We start from the raw sequence: 27,226 nt of genomic DNA, 5'->3' as shown, positions 1-27,226 counted from the left end.
TCAGTAGTTGTGTGACACTGTGTTAATGTTTAATTATTCTGGAGTTGGTTTAAATGAGAGGTACAATTGTGGGGGCCTTATAATTTCAACATCTTACTCAGAGTGTGTTCACACGAGCACTTTAATGTATTCAAGTGCCCTTTTGAGATTCACTTTAAATTGATCATTAGAGGAAGTAAAAAAAACAATCACTGTAGGAGGTAAAAATAATGGTAGTTCTGTAATAAGGTTTGCCCAACACAATTACGCCATTTAAATTTATTGTGGATTTGAAAAATAGGAATAGTTTTAGATGAAACACCACGGAATTATACATTTAATTTCATATCATAAGAGTTTAAGAAATAAGAAATATCTTTCTGCATATCAGCTAATTTAGTTTTTGAGTTTTTTTCTTAAAAGGGACTGCTTGGAAATTTGGTTTTAAGAGATATATGGATGTGTGAACATTTTATTGTCTCTGAGTAGTTCGATTTCACCCTAAAACTACGATGAAGGTGAGTAAAATAATACAGGAAAGGACCATGAAGCAATGTCAATCGTGCACTGCTATGTAAAAACTAATTTTAATTAATATTGATCTGGAGCAGCCAATGTGCAGTGTTGTGGTAGATAAACCACAGATAACCGATTATCAATCTTATTGTATTGACTCATTTTCTGGTGTTCATCAGTAATAATAACAATTTATTTGCTTCTGCATATCCATAAAACTAAAATTCTACTTTGTGTACTACAAAATAAAGATCTGTCAAGTACTATACTCAGTATTTCATTTCCACCTGGTCAAGTATTAAAACCTTGTCCCATAATTATTATAGTTATCTATATTATTTGCAAAGAAAATAATTCAGGGGTTATTTTCAATCCCTGTTGGTTTTTGAATCTCAATCTTAGATACCATTTTCCCATCCTGGAAATATTGCTACACCTACTAACATAATGTTAGTGTTTGTCTTTTCAAAGATTGATTATTGTAATTTTCTGTTTTTAGGAAGTCTAAACCCCTTAACTTCTTGTTAATTTGTAAATTATTCTGCTTGAAATGGACCTAGTATACAGTGGTGTGAAAAAGTGTTTGCCCCCTTCCTGATTTCTTTTTTTTTTTTGCATGTTTGTCACACTGAAATGTTTCAGATCAAACAAATTGAAATATTAGACACAAGTAAACACAAAATGCAGTTTTTAAATGAAGGTTTTTATTATTAAGGGAAAAAAAATCCAAACATACATGGCCCTGTGTGAAAAAGTGATTGCCCCCTAAACCTATTAACTGGTTGGGCCACCCTTAGCAACAACAACTGCAATCAAGCGTTTGCAATAACTGGCAATGAGTCTTTTACAGCGCTGTGGAGGAATTTTGGCCAACTCATCTTTGCAGAATTGTTGTAATTCAGCCACATTGGAGGGTTTTCGAGCCTTAACCGCTTTTTTAAGGTCATGCCACAACATCTCAATTGGATTCAGGTCAGGACTTTGACTAGGCCACTCCAAAGTCTTCATTTTGTTTTTCTTAAGCCATTCAGAGGTGGACTTGCTGGTGTGTTTTGGATCATTGTCCTGCTGCAGAACCCAAGTGCGCTTCAGCTTGAGGTCATGAACAGATGGCCGGACATTCTCCTTCAGGATTTTTTGGTAGACAGCAGAATTCATAGTTCCATTTACCACAGCAAGTCTTCCAGGTCCTGAAGCAGCAAAACAGCCCCAGACCATCACACTACCACCACCATATTTTACTGTTGGTATGATGTTCCTTTTCTGAAATGCTGTGTTACTTTTACACCAGATGTAATGGGACACACACCTTCCAAAAAGTTCAACTTTTGTCTCGTCAGTCCACAGAGTATTTTCCCCAAAAGTCTTGGGGATCATCAAGATGTTTTCTGGCAAAACTGAGGCGAGCCTTTTTATGTTATTTTTGCTCAGCAGTGGTTTTCGTCTTGGAACTCTGCCATGCAGGCCATTTTTGCCCAGTCTCTTTCTTATGGTGGAGTCATGAACACTGACCTTAACTGAGGCAAGTGAAGCCTGCAGTTCTTTGGATGTTGTTGTGGGGTTTTTTCTGACCTCTAGGATGAGTCCTCGCTGCGCTCTTGGGGTAATTTTGGTCAGCCAACCACTCCTGGGAAGGTTCACCACTGTTCCATGTTTTCGCCATTTGTGGATAATGGCTCTCACTGTGGTTCGCTGGAGTCCCAAAGCTTTAGAAATGGCTTTATAACCTTTTCCAGACTGATAAATCTCAATTACTCTGTTTCTCATTTGTTCCTGAATTTGTTTGGATCACAGCATGATGTCTAGCTTTTGAGGATCTTTTGGTCTACTTCACTTTGTCAGGCAGGTCCTATTTAAGTGATTTCTTGATTGAGAACAGGTGTGGCAGTAATCAGGCCTGGGTGTGGCTAGAGAAATTGAACTCAGCTTTCCAAAGATGTGAGAAACCACAGTTGATTTATATTTTAACAGGGGGGGCAATCACTTTTTCACACAGGGCCATTAGGTTTGGATTTTTTTTCCCCTTAATAATAAAAACCTTCATTTAAAAACTGCATTTTGTGTTTACATGTGTTATCTTTGTCTAATATTTCAATTTGTTGATGATCGGAAACATTTCAGTGTGACAAACATGCAAAAAAATAAGAAATCAGGAAGGGGGCAAACACTTTTTCACACCACTGTATAGTCAATATTTTGTCTGTTGACTCCCCTCTATGCAACTTTCACGTAGTTAATAATGGTTTATCGTGATCACAGTTTATCTACACTCTGTTAGTGACAGGGTTTTTTAATTGTGATTTACATATACTATAAAGTGCTTTTTAATGATGCTTTTAAAGTTAATGTATAATAAAGTTTAATAATACATGTATTTATTAAATATAATAAACTTTATATAATATTATTAACAATTAGCTTAACCCAAGTTGTTAATATTTCAGTAGAAGATATATAGTACTACTGTAGTAAGATGTGTTATGTCCCAGTGTGTGGTCTATGGGTGTTTGTTGTTACTGTGTGTTCCACACTTCTGACTTTGATTGTTCTCCCTTCCCCATTGGCCCACCATTACACTGTTGTTTCCGTATGACATCATCTTCAATTAGCTTCTCGACCAATCACAACTAATCTTATTCACTATATAACATGGAGGTTTTCAGAAGGAAGAGGCTTTGGTTTTTGCTATGCTATCTTTCTGGTTTTGCTTCGGCTTTGTTGGTTTGTTGCATTGCTGTTTTGCTTTGTGTGAGTGCATTTTTTTATAGCTTCGGCTTTGTTGTTTTGTTGGTTTCTGTTTGTCTCTTTGTACTTTCGTTTGTTTGTGTTATCCTTATTTTGCCATAACCTTGCCCAAACTTGTTATTGTATCAACTTACCCTGTTACATGTCTAATCTTGTTTGTATTTGTAGTTCACTTATGTATTTGTGTGGACTTTTGTGTATAGAGTTAGTTTAGGTTGTTCGGTACATTTTGCACACATGTAGTTGATTCTTGTATTAGTCATACTAGTTTAGTACGGGTGAGTGCCTTTTGTCTTGTACGGTTTTGGGTAGTCAGTGGAGGTTAGCTAGGGTGTTGAAGACGCCGAAGACTGTGTGTTTCGGGTTTTCTTTTGAAGTCAGGTTAGCTTTCCCTCACTTTCTTAGCCAGCTCCATTTTGTTTTTCTTTTCTTTTCTTTGTCACCACTCTAGTTCCCTACCCCTGTGTGTTATTGTCTATTAATGTCTAAAACCTTTCCACATCTGCATAAACAGTAGAAGAAGTATATGTCTGTACCTACAGTATATATTGTACAATCCATGCATAATTATACACATATTGTTAAAATATTTTAATTCCAACAAAAATAGACACCATTTTAAAAAAATACATTGTAATATGACAGCAATGATGTTTATATCAGAATTCATGCCTCTACCTGCTTCTTAAGTGTGAATGTTTTCTGTGAAAAATGCAAAGTGTGGTGGATAAAAAGCCTTTTTGGCCAGCACAAATAGATCATAATAAATAGTGTCTAGGCTTTAAATGAATGACTGAAATTAGTTACACTATAGATGAAACTTTGTCCTTTGTACAAACATTCAGTAAACAATAATTATCTTTTCAAGTGCACTTCAGGCAGCTGCAATGGTTCTTTTAAGCTTTAGTATGCTATTCAACACAGTCATAAACCACTACTTGAGCAACACCCTTTATTTTTCATTCTCTAAGAGTTTAATAAACCGCCTAACTGCATTAGGGTTGTGCACTATGAAAAGACATTTTGAAGGTCTTCCATTTTACTAGATGAAAATCTTGGAGCAAGTACAGTATATTGACAATGATTGCGTTTTTAAATTAGCTCTGTGGTAGCTTAAGAACTAGTTTATACGTTCATGGCTGAACCTAGACCTTTTTGTATGTGCTGTTTTTGTTTAAAGAATCAGATTCGTAGTTGATTTAATTATTGCCTGTGACTTTTCTTCTGGATTTAAAACCTTTTAAAAACATTCCACAGTTGAGTTTTATACTGATGTCTGAGCTCTGTTTAAGAAGTTTAGCAGTATTTGAAGTGAAACAAGTTTGTTGTTAGGATACTCTTTGTTTGATACAGTATATCATATTTATTCTAAGAGAGATTATTAGTAAATAATGAAAACTGCCTACAGGCAGAACCCAGAAACATTAGAATACTATTGTGTAAGCAATATTCCCTTTTTTACTGTGCTTTGGATTCTCTAACTTCTTTAGTCTCTGGATAAAGTCAACCTAAACACCACATTTAAGAATCTGCCCAGAATGAAAGATTTTTAAAGCATTAAGAACTATTAGGTTTACTATTAAGTTAGGAGCACATTTTTTCATGTACTGTAGGTAAAATAGGGAGAGTAATAATATCTTCATTATTCAGTTGTCATCTGAGAGCCCAGCTCAGAAACTGTTGTTTAAGATGATTTGATGCTCTGTAAGTTGGGAAGTGTTCATTGTGAAAAATCATTATTAGAATGGAAATTGTGTTGTAGGTTTGCAAACATTTTATAGTTTTCTAAACAGAATAGAACAGAACTGGAATGTTCAAAAACACCATAATATTTTCAATTTTATGAAAAGTTAGAAAACATGAAAACAGTGATGAGAGGTGTAAGACATGGCTGTTCTTTTATTGGGAGGCCTTTCAACACCTTGCCTAAGATTAATGCCTGAAGGTGAACATAGATGACTGGTTCACTCACACATCTTGGGTACTTGAGTACTGTCTCTACAACAGAAGCAAAAATAAACTAGGCAGCAAAATAAATGGGAAACATTATGCAAAAATAAGCAATAGGATTTTGTAAAATATAACATTCATATAAAATAGTTTCCACTTACAGTTACAGGCAATATTGCAAAACCAATAACATAGAAAAGGAACAAATGTAATAGCCAGATCAATAATAGATAGATAGACTGCAATGGCTATTACTGATGGCAACATAAATGTAAAGGCTTATACATTATAAACATTGACAATAGGCTTTTGCCAGGAAGTAATCACACAGATTGCTGTAATGATCCAGTAATGTATATAGAACAATATTTCAAGTACAAGAACTATACTGTTCTACAAGGTTTTGTTCTTCATTTCATGACCCTGACAAAGATTTAAAGTTGTTTTGTCTGTTGAGCTGAAACCTTTGATTCTGTCATAACCAGAAACGGCCAAAGAATCATTGTGTAGTTATAAGGCAAGGGCAGACAAAAGCAAGTTGAAAGATTTGATAAATGCCCTTTCTCCTCACAGCAACCTTAACTATTTTGTTCAAGTTTATTGGTATGTTCGATACAGTCAGAATACAAAAAAGCTCCCACATTTCACTATAATACTTTCGCTAACAAAGCAATGTATCAAATTAACACTGATACAATTATTGAAAAAATACCTTTATAAAAACTTTGTATTATGTATGTTTTTAGAAGTTAAAACATTTTTAGTATATTGACCAAAGATTGTTTTAACAAGATCTTGATAAACTCTTGGTAAAGTAGCTTATGTAAAAATTAGTTTACCTTTACACTCTGTGTTTTTATTTAAATGTAAAATAGGCTATTTCATTCTTATAAACAATTATAATTACAAATTATAAAAATAGCTTGCTACAATTGGCTTATGCAGATGTGTTTTCTGAAAAACATTATTTGCATCTCGAGCTTAGTGCTTCAGGGCGCAAGCATCCTGATTAAAGAGGCAGATATTTTCAATTTGAAGGATGTAATTTAATGCAAATAACAAAGCGGTACAAATTAAAATATTTAGATTGCCCTTGGAGTAACCAGGCAGAGTGTGTTTTGAAGTCGGATCTTCTATTATGGATTTAACAACTGGAAAGTTTAGATCTATTATTTTTCCCACAAGCTCAAAGTATTTATTATACCTTGTTGACTGGGTTTGTATTACACTAGCATGTTTTGATTAGTGCATTTCAATAGAATACAATTAAGCAATTGGTCCAGTTAATGAAAGTTAATCAGCAAGAAATGGACTGATACCTGAAACATTTTTATTTCAAGAGATGCGTACCTACTTATGTGAGTAATAAGTCATCTGTCTGAGACTTTGGTGGAAATTAGCTAATCACAAAGACATATTACTGTGCGGGGTGTAAGAATAAAAAGGGCAAATTTAATAGATTGGGAATGAAGGAAGAGAAACAATGTGTTAACATAAGAAAAGCAAGCTATACACTGTGATAGGATGATAAGTTCAGATAAGATGGAGGTTCTTATCTGAACTACATTTCCCAGAAATCTGTAGGGAATTACCTGCCTTCCTCAGTCACTAATTGGTCAGCTGACAGTTTAAAAATAAGGTTTTTACAGTATGTGCTATATGGGGACAGAGGGCAGATCATCTGATATGCAATAACAGATGAGATACAATAACCGGGGCAGGAGCAAGAAGGAATATGTGTCCTGAGCAACTGTGATAGTGGCAGGTGGAACTGAGCTTTGGAAGAGTCTCAGAGATAGACTTTGTTGACAGACTTTGGTGTCTGTAAGCCTCTTAGCTACCTGGCTTTGCTATCGGGAGTGAACTGATGAAGTCTAGTATGAACTTCTCACTGGACTCTTGTTTAAGATTGCAAATAAAAGAGCTCTTTCGATTACCTTATTGTTTGTCTATTTTACCTTGACCTTCCTTTCAACATGACTGTTTATGACACCTACAGTAGTGCTGCACTTCTTTTTCTGCTTGGCCCAAATAAACACCTGGAAAAGCAAAGACCTACAGTAGTTCTTGTATACTTACTGTATTTGTTTTAATTTCAAATCAAAATAAAATACTTTTATCAAAACAAACAATGTTCAAAGAACATTTTGATGCTGCGGTCCCTGAGATCTCAAGCTGAGCTTCAAATACAGAAGAGTCTCGGGAGTCTTTGGGAAGGCTTAATGAGGGATGATGAAGAAATAGTGCAGGATGATTGAAAATGGAGCCGGAAAAAAGCTGCCTTGTTGCCGAGGAGAGGCTGGCTTGAATATAACTGTTAGAATTAATATTATGCCAGGAAAAAAGCTGCCTTGATATAGTAGAGAGACTGGCCTGGCTTGAACACAGCTGTGAGAATTGGAAAGGCAGGCAAAGCTGTCAGATTCATGCAAAGGCTCCCAGCAGAATGAGACAGAAACGACAGCGGAGAAGGCTGGGCAACTGTAGCTTTGGAGGAGACAGGGAAAAGGAATAAGGGTAGAAAAATTGAGAAAAATTGAGGACTGAATGGCCCCACTGATCACTTGTGAATCTAGAATAAAATAAGGCGTTCGTCAGATGAGCATTTCAGTATTGAAGAGGGGGAAGCTTTAAATAGTCTGCTTAATTCTCTTGATTTTGGGATGGTCCACCAGATTGAAAGATTAATGGTATGTGGAATGAGGGAAGGAGGCTGAGAACACCTGCGAATGCACTGGTTGCCCAAGGCAACATCGAGATGCGAGCTGCTCCCAGCCTGGGTGTAAGAAAAATCATACATCCTTGCAAGCCAGCAGTCACTTGATATGACTCCACTGTCTCTTTCCAGAATGAGATAAATCTTTTGTTTTTTGCTGTAGGATCTTCTGGTTCACTTGCCAGTTCCAATTTAGGGCCCATTTGTAGTTCAGTGCTCTAATGCGCTGTCTAAAAGAAAGTGGTTTTCTAACACTTGTGACTTCCAAAATGCAAAACTAATTAGAGAAGATTACTGTTCAAAAGATGAATAATATATTTTAAATTGCTAAGTGCTTGTGTTCTGAATAGTCAAATTAACAACCATAGATGTATAGACCTGTGTTTTTTTTAATTTGTGTGTAGCAATAACCTAAGTATGCAAAAGGCACAGGGAAAAAGTCTGTTAACAGTCAACATCTTGATTTACTGGGGTCTGTTTTAGGATTTACGAAACTAAGTCTTAGTCTTGGATAAGTGGTTAAGAAGACCGATGACCATGTGACCATGAACTCACAGAAACACACCCTTTTTAAAGTCACATATTTCTCATGATCCATCACAAGCCAATAAGGATCTTTTCTGGTTAGTGACCTTGTTTTTTCCTCATTGGCTACTTGCTGATACACATTGCTACCAGTAATAACATAATCTGCCTACTCAGTTTCCTATTCCAGTGTCCAGGCCAAATTTTCCCCCTTGGCCCTTACCGTGGCCTCCGTTGTTCCCGTGTATGATTGGCTTGCACTTGTCCTGCGATGGACTGGTGCCCTGTCAAAGGTGTACCCTGCCTTGTGCTCATTGCTTGCTGGGTATGCTCCGGCTTCACAGCGACCCTCACCAGGAAAAGCAGAAGTGAAAATGGATGAATGGATGGATTCCTCATCACATAATTTAAATAGATGTTAATGTTAATGTTTCTTTATTAGCCCTATACAATTTCTTGCATTAGGAATTCGTCTTTTCGCACACCCCAGCTTTTCTCCATGGAGACACAGACAGGGAGAGAAGCTTGGGGTCAGAGCGCAGGGTCTGCCATTGTACGGCGCCCCTGGAGCAGTTAGGGTTAAGGGCCTTGCTCAGAGGCCCAACGGAGTAGGATTCCTCTGCCGGCCGCCGGATTTGAACCGGCAACCTTCCAGTCACAGGTGCAGATCCTTAGCCACAGAACCACCGCACCGCCCTTATGTAAATACAGTATATCCATTATATACAGAGAACATGGTTTAAATGAAAACAAGTTATATGTGCTGTATGCAATGGAAAAAATGTTTCTATCTTAAATTTGTTTAAAATCATATTCTAGTGACATCCCTTGGGGAAACAGTGGCAATAGAACAGCTACTACAATTTAATGTTTTAGGTGTAGTTTAATTCAAACTAAATTTTCAAAACAAAACTAAAAACTTTACTCAGAAATATTTAGAGGTTTCTATGTGTATTGTTTTATTTTTCCTAAAAAGACAAAAAATAAAATTGAGAAAGCATTGGGCCAACACCTGCCTCAAACAAGCCTGGAAATCAGAGAGGTACTGTATCTTGACTGATTAATAATTCCTCCAGGCTAATGCAGTCTGTATTCACAAGGTGCTTTGTGCCTTAACTGGAACTTTGACACAGTAGTTTAATTTGTTTATACTAGACATTCAGGTAACTGTTGTAGAAAGGTCAGATGATTGTACTTATTTTTTTAGCTGTAGCTCTTCTTCGAAGACTTCATTTGAAAAATATGAGAATGGGTTTTCAGCAAGAGATTGGGAGAATAATTGGGAGCACTGACTACTAGTATACAGTCTGTGAGCATACCTCTGTGGTGTTTAAATGGAGACTCTATCAAGGATGTTCTTGGAAAGCAGCATTATGTGTGGAAAAAAACATATCTTTTGAAATTAATGCATGCATTTATTTCTACTTAAAAAAGTCAATAATTCCATTCTTGTGTTTTCACATTAAAAAAGTATTATGTTAGGTGATGCACTCTGACTGTAGAGCACAAATCTCCACTCAGGTATGATTCTTTAGACAACCAATGAAGTTAGATGTACTTCCAATTTGACCAATTTGATCTCAATAATATCATTTATTTTAATAAAGTGTTTCCTGAAGTTTTATTAGAGGTAATTTGAATGTTGTTTATAATTACAGAAATTGTGTACTATATATACAGTATGCTATGCTTACCTAGATTAGTTCTAAAAATTTTATTAAAAGTGATTCTACAGGTAGAGACGTGTTTTGACATATTGGGTCTGTTAGCATGTGCCATCATAGACAGGTTGGTGTCATGATTCACCTTTAAATATGAACTTTTTGGTTTACATTTTTAAAAGATGTTTTAGTCATGTCTGACTCGATGTACAGGTAGTCGTTTGCTGTTGTCTTAGTCCTGAAATTAAGCAATACGTCTAAGCATCACTTCTAAAGGATTCAGGTGCATATACAGTACATCTGGCAGTAAAACTATCTGTTTCATTTGTGAGGCAACAGTTGTTAAGTTACATAAGAATGTTTCAGCAGCATATGGTCAATAAGAAGCCCCAGCAACAGTCGTCTTAAGTATCGCCAATGTTTTGAATGTCATGTAAGGCGATACTACCATCAGTAATTACTAACTCATGGACATAGCATTGCACAGGGTCAGTTTATAAATAATTAATGCAAATTGACGCACAGCTTCATCATTAATTTATTAATACACTAGAAGCAACATATTGATATTGTATTCTGCTTTAAACTGTTGGTAGGTGATGCACACAAGTATCAGTTTTCAAGTCTGTTAAGTCAATTGTGTTACGTTTGTGCTGTTTATGGAAATTTCAATTAAACATTTCTTAATGTGTTTTAATAGTGACATTGATTACAGTACCTTTAAATTATAGTAGTTCAAGTAGGTAGCTGTGTCAGCATGCATAGGCAGAATACACTCTGCATTAATCTATGCAATCTCTGCACTCTGCATTAAACGATGTCTGCTTAGAGAAAGTAAAAGCACAAAACAGATAATAATGTACAGTATTTCACTCCGGGTGAGCTGTATAGCAGAGCTTTTTTTATTTTTAAAATTCTCCATTCTTTATTTTTTGCAAAGAGTTAGGTTAATGTGTTCTGAAGCATTGAAATAGCAACAAAAGTTTATGAAAAAAATATTTGAATGCAGAATCCTATATGTGAATTTCCAGTAAGGAATCAGTTGCCACAAATGAAAAAACTAAACAAATAAGATAAACTCAGTTTTCTTCAAATTATATGACAGTTGAAGGACATCTGTGTCCTTAGAAATGGACAAGTTAAAATAAAGCTTTTTCTTAAAGTTCTGAAGGCATAGGGTAATTATGCTAGATTTTCAATTTAATGCTTTGTACTATTGATTTCTTACATGAACATGTGTGTTTTTGTTGAAAGGAGCAGACTATATATAGTTTTTGTGTTGCTTAAGTTCATTAACTGTCTTTGAAATGAGTATTTCTCACTCCTTGATGGTGTTATTTGTTAACAAAGTCTGTTTCTTATTCATTCAACATCACATGCCAACAAAAAAATCATTAAGAATGTATAATACACACTTACAAAATCCTAGTACATTGTTGACAGTAATGAAAAACAGTTTATTTGTGCATGCAATTCTGCTTTCTTATTTCTTAAATTTTCCTATTACCTTTAATGCCAATAGTTATCTTTCTGCATCACCTTTCAAGCCTTACGAAACAATTTCATGCTTTTCTTTTCTTCCATCATTCCAATGTGCTTTCTGCTGATGACACTAACTTTGACTCCAGATTGGCAGTATGAGGGTAAGATGGTAAATCTTTCCTTTTCTAACATTTTCTTTTCTACATTTATATTAACTGTATTGCTCTACTAACCCTACCATTCATTCAGCTCTTATTATTTGTGTTTTTACTGTACGTTTGAACAGTTGTTGTAAATAAAGCAGCTTTAAACTGTCTTCGTTTGTTATGTGGTGGCCCATGCATCCAAGCTTTCTGTGGTAATATTATTTGAAGTGATTGATAGTTGAAATGTACTGTGCTTTATATGAAGTCTTGATTTTTCATAATGGTGCCTATTTCCTAAATACTGTACTATACCACAAGATAACTTACCTTTTGTCCTTTATTTTCAGAATGTAAACTTGCCAGGACAGGACCTCCAGCCACAATTGTAGCAATTGATGAAGAAAGTCCAAATGGTATGTACATCCTTCTTGGCATTTTTAACAAGTGTTGAATTCATATGAGAAATAAGATAATTAGCCTAAAAGATGAAAAAAAAATACAACAATATCTGTAAAGTTAATTGTCACCATTCTTTTCGGGAAAAATCTTTTTTAATCCACAACAATGTTTTTGTTATTCCCTATTTTTAATATAAATAAGATAGATACTGTATGTTTATTTTCACATAGAAATATAAGTAGATCAACATACCTCTGAAATAAAAGCATGTCAGATTGCTATTGTCCCACTCAGGTTTCATTTTTCATGTTCCTTGGTTGAATAGGTACAGAAGCACATTGTTGCCACCAAGGAAAAAAAAATCGAATTATTTTGTGATTACGAGATACTTAATTATGAGTTAACAGATTATCTCGTCATTACGAGATAGCAACGATCATATGTGTGTTTGAACAACCTGTTACATTTGCAATGACAGTACCATTAAGTTATCGATAGGTTAGCTGGCACTGTGGATTTAGCATTTAGTTGTTCATATACTGTACACATATGAACGTTGCTATCTTGTAATTACAAAATAATCTGTTAACTGTCGTAATTTAGATAATTACGAGATTTTTTTTTTGGTGGCAGCAATTCGCTTCCATAAATAGGATAGTTTGATTTCATTTGATTCGAATGCAGTATGATCGCCAATCCAAATATTGAGAGCGGAGCCTTCAGATTCAGAGAGAACATGGAGGGATTTCATCCTTGTAACAATCTAACTCTGTAAATGTGGTTTACATTTAAATTAATCCTTCCTATCTGCTTTTAACAAAGAGAGGGGCACCGTGTCCTATGCAGCTATTGTTTATATTCACAATACCTAGATTGCAGTAGTTTTCATTGTATAGTATTTGTGTTTACTTAATATACGGTGGTCCTATACTGTAGACCTGTGAGACAAATAATAACTACTAAATAATAATAAATAATACACTAAATAATAGGTACAACTGAATTCTATTTCTAGAAAAAAAGTTGTCTGCATCTGTAACCCTGAACACAATTACCTGTATAGATCCAACACAACAATCATGGTTTCATAAGAAAATTACATTCCAAAATATTGAAAAATGCTTAAAATATTGGCATATTTTATATTGGATGTAATATAGCCTAGTGGTTACAATAACAGAATGTGTTTATTTTCTATTATGCATTTTAATGGCTACTTAGCATTGATATTGGGAATTTCCTCTGAATCATCAGTGTTCAAATCTTTGTGGTACCTACAGTAAAGCACTATAAAAAACCTAGTATATTTTTTACTTTTGTTATTGTCTAGTATGCATCACATTTTACAAGAATATAACCACTGAAAATCAAATAATTGTGAACCTTTTAAAATATACTGAGTGAGACAATACACTCTTTCTCGAAATAGTTTTGAAGTAGAATTTGCAGTTATGAATGGTCTTTGTATGAGGAAAAGGGGCATAATATAAAACAAAAAGTCTGAATATTGAGCCTTATTGTTTTTCTCAGTTGGAGAAATGTATTAGAGTGTATGGCTATATTAAAAACCAACTTGAGACCCAGGAAGAGTGAAATTAAATCTTAAATGTTGTGTTAATTAAATAATGCTGAAGCCTGTCACTGCATTTTCTCTTTTCTGTTTATGTTCCTCTATGCTTCTACATGTGTGCGTGGCAGGGTGTTCTATCTTCACAGAGTCTCCCATGGTCCTTCACGCACAGAGGGAAGCTCCTACATTACAGATGGTGTTCAGTGTAGGACAGCAGCAGGGGGGCCCATTATGAAATAGATACTTTTCCTTTGTGGATTGAAATGGTGTTTTACTCAGAAACATTAACAGCTTGCATCGGCCAAACCTGTAATTGTGGCTGAATATTAGTGATGCATTTGACAGGTGTGAGCGGTGGTTAGCAGTCATGCATTTCCCCTTGCAAATAAACATTCAGTCCACAATTCTGTAATGATACTGCACTCATGGGCTTATCTTGCTATGCTTGTTCCTGTTTTAGCTACATCTGTGTGTTCGGAAAGGTAGTGCTTGCAATTAACAGGTGCATAAGCAGGACTGTAGTCCCTGCAGATATTTTCATAATAGGTTAAAGTAGTTTAATGACTTGCAATAGCAGAAGATGGATATTTTTGTTTTGTACTCTGCTTCACTTAATTGCTTTATATTTTGTTTTTCTATCTCTCGCTAAAATTGTTATTTTTTTCAGATTTCCTATGGGCTCTATACATATTATACACTGCAGCTGCGATTAATATTTATGAACCATATTAATTTGCATTTCTTTAAAGCCATTTAGTTTTTTTGTGTAGTGAAAATATGTGAAAGGCTGCAGCTGTTGTGTTAGTAAATGCAACACCGGCTGCTATTACTTCTATTAATCCAACCGGACTGCAGAAGGTGCCTACTTGTTCAGCTCCCTGTTTTCCAATTTGCCAGAAATACATTACCTCATCAACTAGAAATTAAAATGCAGGAAGTTATACAACCTGTTATTACTTTGATATGTATTACCATGTGAATGAAGGTATGGATTTGTTGCTTTATTTTTAGAACCTCCTTTGGCACAGCACTGGTTTTCAGTGTTACAGATTTGCCTTTCCTCTTAGAAGCTCCATCTCCCAGATTTTATTGTTCCTCTCATATGTCTTGAATATGATACTGAAGCTGCATTAATGGGGAATTTTTCCTTGTATTTAATTCTATGTCAACATTTCCCAGAAATAATTAAGACATATTATGCATTTATTGAATGCAATTGCAGTCAGAAAAGAAATCCCTTTTTATGATTATTTCCATGTTATTTTCTTTTATTTTTTCTCTCCTCTTTTAATTTCCTTTCTCGCTTTTGTTGGGGCATCTTTTAATGTTCCATTCAAGATTATTTAGAAAACAGGGTGTTTTATTTACACTAATAAACACTTCTTGCCTTCTGTTAATAAGCTTATGGATGCACACTGTTTCGTTTTTTTCCCGGATTTGCGTTAATCCAGTCATTTAATTGGGATATTGGTCTCTGGTGACTATTTAGTCTGGCTTTTCCTTGTTTCAATGCCTTAGCACTTAAGCTAGATATACAGTAGACGTGTTAACCAATTCCTACTAACCAAAGATCTTCTGGAGGAAATCCAAGTAAAATTGATGTAGGTATGCTTTCTTGGTGTTGTTGCTTTGATTTTGTAATCAAATGTAAAAAGAAATAAAAACAAAACAGAATAACATATAACCACATCCCCAACCCCATCACTGCGTCCACCAATTCAAGTTTCCAACCAGATGTCCCTGATGGGATAAGCAAGGATCTGAAAGGATTTGAAAGTAAGGGAGATAATTCTGAAAAAATATATTAAAATATCATCGTATTAATTATTTGTAATGAATAAAAATTATATTAATTATCTTAAACATTAATTAAAATAATAAATATGTTAACAAGAAGACAATCATTGTGTTAATAATATTCTTAAATTATATTGATAATTATTTTGATGAATAAATAGAAATAATAATGTAAATATTCTTGGTTATATTGTATTGTTAATTGTTAAGTATAATGTATTATAAATAATTATTTTGTTAATTATTTTAAATTATGAACTATTATAAAATAATTAAGGAAAATAAGAGAGTGAGCACTGTGTTTTCCAGGACATTGTGATATTTTCCACCTGATAAAAATGCAGTTTGTCTTATTTAGCCAAGAAATACGCCAAGAAAGAAGTAGGCTGTTTGGCTGAAAGGTTAAATACACACCATATATCTACCACACCCCGGATGAGACACGCAATTTCTCAGTGCTGTAGATGCCACTCTGGGCATTAGTCTCCTTTGATTTCTATCTGTCAGTGATTCATGACAACATGCGTATCTGCACATAACAATAACAACTCAGCAAGTTCCTGCAGGAATTTGGCAAGCAGTTTGAAAACATACAGTTCAAACTTTACAGGGGCATAAGATGAGACCAAAGCTTCTTTACCTGAAAAATTAGGTTTTCTAATAGCCAGCCTATTGGAACACCCTTGATCCCAATATACTGTACAAGTGTGAAAATTCCTTCTTAATACAATCAAAAGACCCTTTTTCTCCACAGAAGAGGAGAGTGCTACAGTATGTAATAGTTCTTACAATGAAATCTACAAACATTGTATTGTTTCAAATGAGACACCTGTGTCACAGCAGCTATTTTTTCTTTGCCACACATTTAAACAGCTAGCACACTCGGTAGGAGAATTTAGTTTGCATATGGATTCATTAGTCATTAGAGATCACAACTAATGCCTAACTGAGGGGATAGATATACACCATAGTCGCTTAGCCTAAATGGACAGACAGACATAATAACAGTGATAGGAATAATTTCCTCTGACCTACTCCATAACAGAGTATCATCCCCATCATGACCTCATCACTCCCCCTTCCATACAACATTATGCCCCCTCTTACAATAGTCAAAAACAGCAAAGCAAAAAATCCCCCTGTAGGAACAAGGATCTAAATTATTAGTAATAAGATAACTACAAATATCCTGGATGCATGAAATATCCTTTCAAACAGGCCATGTGAAAACATAATTAATCATTTATCCAAATAAATGCAGGGATGTCATTTGTCACTCTATATGAAACAATAAACACTTAAAAACCTCTGAGATCTCAGCTTGATATGACATGACCAAAAGTCTCTCCCCAGTATTAAGTGCAACACCAAAAGAAAATCAGGTCTGATCTTACCCACACACAGTCAGAAATAGGTCCTGGAAAAATACACTTGAGAGCTATTGAACTCCTTGCATCTTCCGCTGACATAAACAGATGCTGGCCATCAAGACACTGAACACCTCAGGGTACAATGAGAATAATTTCCTCACTCCTGCAAATGCACACTTTTGCTGGGCAGTTGGTGGGTATTATCAATCAATCAATCAAAGTTTATTCATCAACTGCACAACAATACAGCATGCAGCAGTAATTGCTGGCAATGAAATGACTTTTCTGCGAGCTCATCAAGGGGGAATAAAAATAAAAATCACAAAATTAAAAGTTACAGAATAAGGTTACAGAATAATAGTGCAATACAAATTGAATTAAAAAGAAAATAAAACTCAATATAAATAGAACTGCTACATATCTAGGGTGTATGCAATACATTATGTCCAAATAGTGCAATATGCAGTGTGTCAAATACAATGGAAAACTGTATGTCCATGTAACCTGTCCATTTAACAAAGACCATTAGGGTGGTTGCTGAAGGTGACTGCAGCTTGGCTGTTTAGCAGTCCTATTGCCTGGAAGTAAAAGCTGTTCCGTAATCTTTTGGTCTTTGACTGAATGCTTTGATACCGTTTACCAGACGGTAGGAGAGAAAACAGTTTATGATTTGGATGACTGGGGTTCTTGAGAATAGACCTGGCCTTCTTAAGACATACAGTATAGCTGAGTAGATATCCTGGATGTTTGGTAGCTCACAGCAGGTAATGAACTGCTCTGACTTCACCACCTTCTGCAGTATTTTGCGATCCCGGACGGAGCAGCTCCCATACCAGTCAGTGATGCAGCCAGTCAGGATACTCTCAATAGTGCACCTGTAGAAGTTGGCCTGGATATGTGATGGCATGTCAAACTTCTTTAGCCTGCTGAGATAGAATAGCCACTGCCGTGCTGTTTTGACCATGATGGTGGTGTGGTGGGTCCAGGTTAAGTCCTCTGTGATGTTAACTCCCAGGAACTTAAAACTGCTGACCCTCTACACTGCAGTCCCATTGATGTAGACAAGTGTGAGGCCTCCTCCCTGATGTTTCCTATAATACACCATCATGTCCTTAGTCTTACTGATGTTCAGAGACAGGTTGTTATCCTGGCACCATGCTGCCAGGGTTTCAACCTCCTCCCTATACACAAACTCCTCACCATCTGTGATCAGGCCAATGACTGTTGTATCGTCCACAAACGTAATGATGGAGTTTGAGTTATGCCTGGCACACAATCATGGGTAAATAAGGAGTAGAGGAGAGGGCTAAGTACATAGCCTTGGGGGGCTCCAGTGTTTAGAGTCAGTGTAGAGGATATGTTGTTGCCCACCCTCACCATCTGTGGACTTTTATAGCAGGAGGTGTTCAGTCCCAGGTCCTAGAGTTTGATGACAAGCTTTGAGGGCACTATCTGTAATCAACAAACAGCATTTTCACAGGTAAAACATTTTAAAAGAGCATTCTGATCCAGGTACAAATACAACACAGATCCCTCAGCCTGGAGAACAGTCCTGCTTTATTTCAAAAGCCAGTGTGTGCCAGGGTAGCAGAAATAGTTTGAAATTAAACATTCAAGCCATGACGTGGCCTCCTAAAGACTGGTCACCATGAACTTTGTGTGATGCCTTTATATCCCAATTAACCTTGCAGTGAGAAGACATTTTCAGCTCTGTTATCTCGTCAGTATACGTTATCTTTTTTTTTCCACCTGTGTCCAAGTCATGTTTGGAGACTAGCTGCTTAATAGTTGAGATCAGAACGTTTACATCTACACCTATCGCAGCAATTGGTGTACTAACAGCTTCAATTTCGATTTGCACCAGCTGTGTCTGCTGTTCTATTGACTGCTCCACCATCTAAGGTAGTTTAGGAGAATCAATTTCTTATAGCTTATTCTTCAATGGAGAAATTACAAAGAAATACAAAAAATTACTTTTTACACTTCCTTCCACAACTCCAATGGCTTACTTACTGTACACTAAAATAACAAGGGGAAAATCGAATTACATGAAATGTGGTTGTAGGAAGCAAGAGTTCATACTATGAGTTACTAGTCTTGACTAGTTCCGACATACTAGTCACATCAAACATTATACTATATTGAAAGCCTTTGAATGAGTTTATTATTTTATGGATCACATGAGTGTTGTCATTCTTACTGTTAATTGTATTGAAAAGAGAAACATTAATCACCATTGAAGCATAAAAGACATCTTGTTAAATAAGCTTTGTTGCTTGACATAATTTGGTTCATCATAAACAATGAAATGGTAATGACAGCGATCTTGGCAAAGAATTAACTTTAGGTTGATTGTCATGAGACTTTGGCATCTCTGTGCTAAGGGATGAGTATTCTGCTTCTCTGAATTTAAAATTATTTTTTATAAATTCTAACTGAAGTACCCAGTGTTGCCTGGGAAAGGATATTAACAAACCAATGTAACAAATATAAATCGAATCTCATTAAGGGAAATTTCTGTTCTGTCTGTTGCAGAATACTTTTATGGTGACAGATGTAAAACATTTTAATAGGAACTTATGAGGAAACATTAGCCTAATGAGAGATACATAATCTATTTCTCATTAGTTTCCATCCTCAGGTTACAAAATGTCCTTCCCTTTATGTTGCAGAGGAACAAGTAAAGGTCAATACATCTGTATGTTTTGGGTGTATAGCCTTCTTGAGGTGTCACCTGAAGAAGGCTCCACAGCCGAAACATACAGTAGTGTTTCTTTTGTTTACCTTTCAGCATTAAATGAACCCTTACCTGTTTCTCTGCAGTCGATGCATGCTGACACAGCTCCCAAATTCCCTTGATATTGTTAAACATCACTGCAGTTCATGACTTTTGTTTACCATCAGAAACCAATATAGTGGGTAAAACTTATTAATAACAATGCTGTGGTCGTGTTTATCAAAATTTTCAATTAGTGGCAAAGAAAAATGAATATTACATGCATGTGTGTTTTCTTCCTTTTTAAATCCTAGGGTTCCCTTAATCACGTCTGGTAATGTCTGTATCAGTTCAAGTTCATGTTTATTTGTCATTCCAGTCATATACAAGTACTGTATACAGTGGAACGAAATATCGCTCTCCTGGTCCACGGTGCAAGTACAGACGGGACAGACAGAACACTGACATAGACATTGTCGACAGGATACACATAGTGCAAAGTACAAATTACAAGGCAAGTACATAATACAATATACACAACACACTGGGTGGATTTAAACCCTGTTTCTGGATTTGGAGTGGGTGCAAGTAGATTCCAGGGTGTTGAGAAGCCTGACAGCCTGCAGGAAGAAGCTGTTCGAGAGTCTGGGGCAGCTAGCCCGTACACTGCGATATCTTTTCCCAGATGGTAGGAGGACAAAGAGTTTATGGGAAGGGAGGGAGGGGTCATCTACTATACTGGGGCCATGTGTAAGCAGCGTTTGTGATAGGTGCCAGAAATGGAAGGTAGGGAGGCTCCAATGATCTTTTCAGCTGTTTCCACAATTTGTTGCAGGGTTTTGCGGTCTGAAACATTGCAATTCCCAAACCAAACAGTGATGCAGCTGGTCAAGGTGCTCTCAATGGTGCTTCTGTAGAAAGTGGTAAGAATGGGCAGGAGAAGGTTTGCCCTCCTCAGTCGCCGCAGGAAATAGAGATGCTGCTGTGCTTTCTTGGCTAGGGAGTTGGTATTGAGGGACCAAGTGACCAACTTAGTGCTTCTGTCTACACAGGGGAGTCTCTCGGTCAGAAAATATACAGAAGATTTAAAAACAACTGTATGAAAATAACAATGGTAGGGACCATTATTGTGGATATTTTCCCACAAATGGCCAAAATATACTGTAAAGATATATTTGTGCTCTCTAAATATTCAAGATAAATTTAAAATATAATTTTAAAACAATTTAAAAATAAGAACGTCATAGCCAGAAATCTGGTAATTTTGCCCTAATTTTTTCACTAAAGACAGATGTGGAAATATTGTTTTCAATCCTGTCCGTCTGCATTCATGAATTAAATATGCTGCTGATTAACCAAGCACTTTTCTGATGTTGAGCTTTATATATAAGATGTACTGTACAGTATGTGCATATATCCAAACATCAGTAAAAATGTAAAACTTTAATTTTCTATGCCGCAACTGCTGTATATTCTGTGCTGCACAGCTGTATCAAACTGTGATTGGTTTAGGGGCACAGCTAAGGGAACATGAGGATAGAGAACCATTGTTGCCCTTGTCTATTTACAAGTCACTGGAGACTGGCAGCTGAAATTGTTCATTACATGAAGGAAGGTTATTTCATGTATCTGTGAGAGAAATGGCCTTGTTCATTAGTTCAGAGATAATAGTATAATGCCTACAGTATTTGCTTTTCTTCATCATGGTGACTATAGAAAGCTTTAGCTGTTTTTATTATAACCCACTTGCTCTAAAAAAGAAAGTTTGGTTCACATATCAACTGAGCCTGCAAACTGATTGTGTTTTAATTAAGGATACAATTCCTCACATTTCTTTCCTGATTAGTTACTGTCACCAGCTCTTTTTGTTTGAGACATCTTCTTTCTCCAGGATTCCCAGGCACTGTGTGCTATCTCCTTTTATTTCCCATGGCCTTGATTGGAAACTGTATTCCATTTGTTATGGCTGGGTGAAAAGTGAAAAATAAAAATTTGTTCACAAAAAAAAAATTGATCCAATTCTGTATTTTCTGTGCTCCATTGGTTGTCATGCTAGGAAAGGCCAAGAGCTCTTTGCTGCACAGAAATAAACATTTTCAGTGCTATGAAAATTCAATGCCTATTGGTGTACAGTATACATTTTCAAGTATCAAATCCTTAATAAATTTGTACTGGTAGAAAAAGAATCATACTTCCATGAAAAAAAAAATCACATGCCACGGTTAAAGGAATAGTATCAGAAGATGTGTTCACATATAATGTTAAATATATTTGATTGTGTCTACTGATCAACACCGCCATTTTATTTAGCTTTCAAATATACTGTATGAATAATAACTTTTGGTCAAGTTCAAGAAAGAACAATACAGATATTCTGTGTTTTATCTGAAAAGAGAACTACTAGAATTATTTCATGAACTCTCAAAACATTCTACATCAAAACCACTTTCATATTAATTATATTATAAAAGCTTAGCTTTATTTTAATCATATTATTGTAAAATATTTTGTTTTGTAATATTTATAAAGTTATTTTCTAAAATGCTTCACATTTCACCAGCAGAGTAATAACTTTAATTGTAAATGTTCAGAGAGTTGTTTTCCTTGAAAGAGAACAGTTGATTTGCTATCCTAATAAACAAAATAAATGTAACAATGAAGCCTATTGCAATGCAGGCAAACAAAAAACAAAAATGTGACCAAAAAACAAAAAATAATGCAGGAATCTCTGAACAGAGATGTAGCCTCACATTTTCTGTGCAGATGTTGCCAGCTGGCAGGCCCTGCTGAGGCCGTCTCCTGTTGATGGCATTGATGAGCTGGTATTGCAGATATTCAACTTAAAATATAGCAGGAGAAGACGTTATACATTGCGAAGCCTATAACTTTTGTTTTGTCCTGCTGACAAATGGACACTTTTGCATTGGCTTGCAGGAATGGAAAAATGGTTAACTCAAGGAATTCATCAAGTAGTAAGTTGGCCTTCAATCAGCAGCAAAGACTCTCTTCCTACGCCATCACGCTTCCACCACCCCACAAGGCAATAGTCAACACAAAACTCATCATGATATGCCCAATGCATGCTGTCTACCATCTGGTTTGTCATGAGCAAAGCACTGCTCATCAGTGAGTAAAATACTCATCTGCTCTCTTCCTGCCTCCTCGGATGTTCTTTAGACCACAGAACAGAGTGATTGTGTCTCTCAGCTGTCTCTCCTGAGAGGAGAGTTACTCCTGAAAGGCTTCTGAACATGCAGAATATTTCCATACAAACAGTGACCTAAAATCTTTATGCTAATGCATTGGTTATTTCGTCCTCAAAATTTTCCAGCTGTAAATACTGCACTCTGGAAATGATTACACAAATGGATTAGATGGATGTGATACTCCTGTGTCCGTACGGTGACCCTGTGCCTTCCAATACACACCAGTCCCTCACATAGCCAGTTTTTTTATTTCTTTAGGCTGGTCTGCTGATTATTTAAGCAGAGCATAATTCTCTTGAAGTCAGGCTGCCTGCCATCATTCTGATAGCACTTAGATGATCTTCTTTTCTGATGTTCGTGTGTTACTTGGAATGTTTTTTTTAAAGATTCTTAATTAGGCAATTGTGCTCATTTTTAACTTAAACAGATATCAGCTCAATATTTTGTTATCCCACAGAAAAATACTACTCAAATAGTCAATAGCCCCATCATCTCACTATTTTAACATTATGTGTTAAAAAGCTAGTGATGCAAAACATTGCTGTGTTTTCATTGTGGATCAATATTCTTAGTAAGATTTATTCTTGTGTCAAATAGTTATAAATTGGTTATATTTACTCCAGCCAGTCAGGTTTAATTTCTCTATTTATTCAGTTTGTAGTTCTGCTTTTCAAAAACACCTCTGTCCCCACGTGCTTGATCTTCTGATTGCTCAGGTCTACTTTTTTCTACTTCCCAGTCAGTGATTGTTTGACTGGAACGTATACTTTTTTAGTTGAATGCTGATTTTTGTTTTAAAACCATTTAAAAAAGGTGATTAAACAAAACCCATAATTCTTTCTTTTTAATGTCATGACACTTGTTGTCTATTTAATTGAGTTGCTTCTGGAAATATGGACTTGGAGAAATATGGCTTTTGAAAGTTTGTGCAATGGTAACTGTTGGATTTTGACAGTTACAACAGTTGAATCAGAGTGGACCACTTTGCTGTCTGTACCTATGAACATATTGTATCTTTCTCATATAAGTGATATTGTAAACATCACCACACACCATTAATAAATAGAGCAACTGAGAGCTTTGTGAATGTTGTTTACCTTTAAGCTGCAATGGGAAAACTTGAGAACAGATGTGTTTCCTTTCTAAAAAAATGGACCACCCTATGCAAGGCTACCTAATTCAAGCTGGCTGTGGGCTAGTCTGCTGCTGGCAATTCAGATTACAATAGAAAGCAAGGATTGATTACGGACTGTGATATAAGCATTCTTATAGCTTTAAGGGATAAGTCATAGTATGTGTTCATTATAATTAATATGTTATTACTGTATACAGTATATGTCTCCAGCATATACATTTAATTATTTTTTGTATTTTTAAATCTGCTGAGAAAACAGAGCAAACAATATAATACAGTATTTTGTACCTCACCCCCCACCCATCCAAGATTCAAACAAAGGAACCTTAAAATAAATTCAGACAGCCATGATAGAAGTGAACAACCATGGAATTTAATTGTTTTATAGCTCACACTGAGTTATATTTTTTTCCTGCATCTAAATTGTGCCTTCTTCCTAAAAGAGTGATAGGAGTGAGAAGCTTGAAGACTATTCAAGAATACGACTGAAAGTGCAAGCAGCATCATTTAAATTGAGCAGGCTTAGTAAAGTTACAGTATGGTGATGAAGACAACACAAACAGCTTTGAAGATGCTTCCAATACTTTATTCCTTGTGCACTGAGAAAAAAAAATTGAAACCTGTTTGCTCAGTACCTTAACAAATAAGGTAAACAAATATAGGCATAGAACATTTGTGTGGCCTTTTATGAATCTGACATTATCATAGACATTATATTGTTATTATTACTGACATTTTCATATACTGTACAGTAGAATGTATCACATTCGTTGGTACAACAATATGTTTTCCAATCCTTCTCTGTCCTTTGAAGCCTTCTGTAATTTGGCTTCTTACAGTATAACATGATATGTTTTAACTTTGATGTCATTTAGTTTAAGTGTATTTAAAAAAAATAATGTTTATCTTACCGTATAATGGTATTAACCGTTATGTGAAACCTTTGTTTCAATCCAGGATCGTTCTACAGTATGGGAAATTATGCAACGCTTATTTTATTTCTGTTAATGTGTGGATTTTTTTCTGTGTGTTGGGGCAGTCAGTTTGACAATAATTTATTCTGGGGAATAATAGTTGTCACATTTGGGGCTTGCCTCAGAATGCTTTGTTCCCAGCTGTATGCCATTTATTAAGTAACATGACTTTTGCAAATAGAATGGAGCATGTTTAATTTAATCAAAAACCGTGACTAAGGTCAGTTTGACAGATGCCAGAATCTACTTATAAATTTACCATTTAAACTAGATTTTATCGAGAAGAGAAAACTGTTGGTTTTTATGAGAAAGCTAATGCATTTTTCCCAAGCTCCAAACAGACTTAATCGGATTGAAGAGATTTCAATCTGGGGATAAGGGATAGGGGCTGTCTTTGGGTACTAATAGAAATAGTGAGACGGCAATGTTGAACACATTGTTTCTTGGGTAATGAAAGCAAATCAAGTCCATAGTAAACTGGGAGGTTATTTCCTTAATACTTATCTTGTCCTAGCAAATTCATGATTTATATCATGTGTAGCCTGAAGAAGTACTCTCTAGTAATTAAGCACAATCTTCAGATGAAATGATTTAAATAATGTTCATAAAGACTTTATTAAAAAGGACAATTCTATGTTATTTTGTCAGGGTATATACTGTACCATGTAACAAAAACAAATTCAGTAAGGACTTTTAAATCACTAACACAGAGAGGTTTGACCTCATCTTGTGTTTCTGGAAATCCATTAACAAAAAAACTTGAGCCAGTTCCGATGACATTGTGATTATTGCTCATCTTTTGAGTACAAATTATCTTCTCATTATGTAGTGTGCTCGCTAGCTTGTGCTCTTGTGTATTTATGTAATCCTGCCAAGTGGTTGCAGTGAGATGTGGAATTTCACACATTACTACTGCCCGTTGAGGGAGGGGGCAAGGGGGTCGTTAATTGGAGTGTGCTACAAATTGCATGTCGAGTCTCATTGAGGCATTGTGCTGCATTAATGGAGGACCGGGGTGGGAATATAAATGGTTAAGACAGGGTTAGTGGACAGATAAAACTGGGGCAGTCTGAAGCTATCCTTGTGCTAAGACAGCACTATCAAAATCAAAGGTGAAGGAGGGGCAGACTAAAGCACATGGGCAAATTACAATCAATTACAGCTCCATAGAGAAGGACATTGAATATTGATCTAATCATAAGTATTGGAAATGAAGGAAATATACAGAGTTGGAGGTCAGAGAACCAAAACGTGAGGGATCATACAAGCAGCTTGAAGCTCAGGGAAAATAAGAATATTATAATCCACCCAATGCTGACACGCCGTAGCAAACTTCAACTTAATTTCTAACCTCCATTCAATGAATTTGAAGAACACTTTGAAAAATACTTTCCCTACTTCAAATTCAATCTTTCACATTTTATAATTAATAATAATAACTTGCATTTCTATAGCACTTTTCATCCCAAAGGACCCCTTAGTACTTCACACATACTGTAGGAGGGAACCTACTTCATTCACCACTGTGGCCATTATGCTCCAGCAACCCCACTACACAGTAGATCATGTGGAGGAGCGAGAAATTGCTTCACCAGTTCAATTAAGGTGGAAAATGAAGGAGGCCTGATAGTGAAAGCCCAAAGTAGAATTTAGCCAGGACACTGGGGTTAACCACCACTTACTCTTACTAACAGTGGCATATTGACACTATAATTACATAATAGTGAAGGCCTCGGTTTGACAGCTCTTCAGAAGGTTCAAGCTGATATCAGGTCTGATTTTCTTTGTTTAGTTTCTGCACATACAGTACTGTATATAGCTAGACCCCATGTTTCTTATGTTGTATACACAGTGCCTGTCCTTACCTCAGCATTTTTAAGGAAAGTGATGAAGCATTAAAAGGTCAATCGGCCAGCACTGCAAATAGAGGTTATAGCAGCTGATTGAGTCAATCAATTAATTTGAGGCTCTTGAAATGGTTATCTGAGTGTCAAGACAGACCTTGCAGCTGTCATTTCCCATCATAGATTTGAAAAGGAGCTTTGTGTGTACCTACAGTACTAATAATTATAGGGCTGAAAAATATAATTAAAGAATGTGGGATAAAAGCAATTGATTATTCTCTTGTCCCTGCTATTCCTCAGGATTAAAAGGGTTAATTGGGTGATCGCAGAGACCTGGTCCTGTATGCTGTTTATGAATGTGCCTGTTTTACCTGCTTGCAGAGCACATTTGTACTAATGAGTGTGAATCCCATCACGCAGGCCCACAGCCCAACTGTTATACAGTATACTGTACTGTTTCATACCAGCAATTTACTAATTTCTTTTGGATTAATG

General features: G+C 35.8%; 1 protein-coding gene across 7 annotated transcripts in view; it reads left to right on the top strand.

Moving 5' to 3' along the window:
* The window catches only part of pcdh15b (protocadherin-related 15b), a 314,610-nt gene that overhangs the window by 120,843 nt on the left and 166,541 nt on the right, over positions 1 to 27,226 (top strand). For 5 of the 7 annotated variants that reach the window (XM_088634838.1, XM_088634837.1, XM_088634843.1 and 2 more), the window contains 2 exons: positions 11,721 to 11,735; positions 12,068 to 12,133. In XM_088634838.1, coding sequence (XP_088490964.1) covers positions 11,721 to 11,735; positions 12,068 to 12,133 — 81 coding nt within the window. The remainder of the gene's footprint in view (positions 1 to 11,720; positions 11,736 to 12,067; positions 12,134 to 27,226) is intronic. The other 2 variants (XM_088634840.1, XM_088634841.1) reach the window with 1 other exon arrangement.

Source organism: Lepisosteus platostomus, chromosome 6 (assembly GCF_059453375.1).
Source record: "Lepisosteus platostomus isolate fLepPlt1 chromosome 6, fLepPlt1.hap1, whole genome shotgun sequence".
Lineage (NCBI taxonomy): Eukaryota > Metazoa > Chordata > Actinopteri > Semionotiformes > Lepisosteidae > Lepisosteus > Lepisosteus platostomus.
This window is presented reverse-complemented; position numbering and strand designations above follow the sequence as displayed.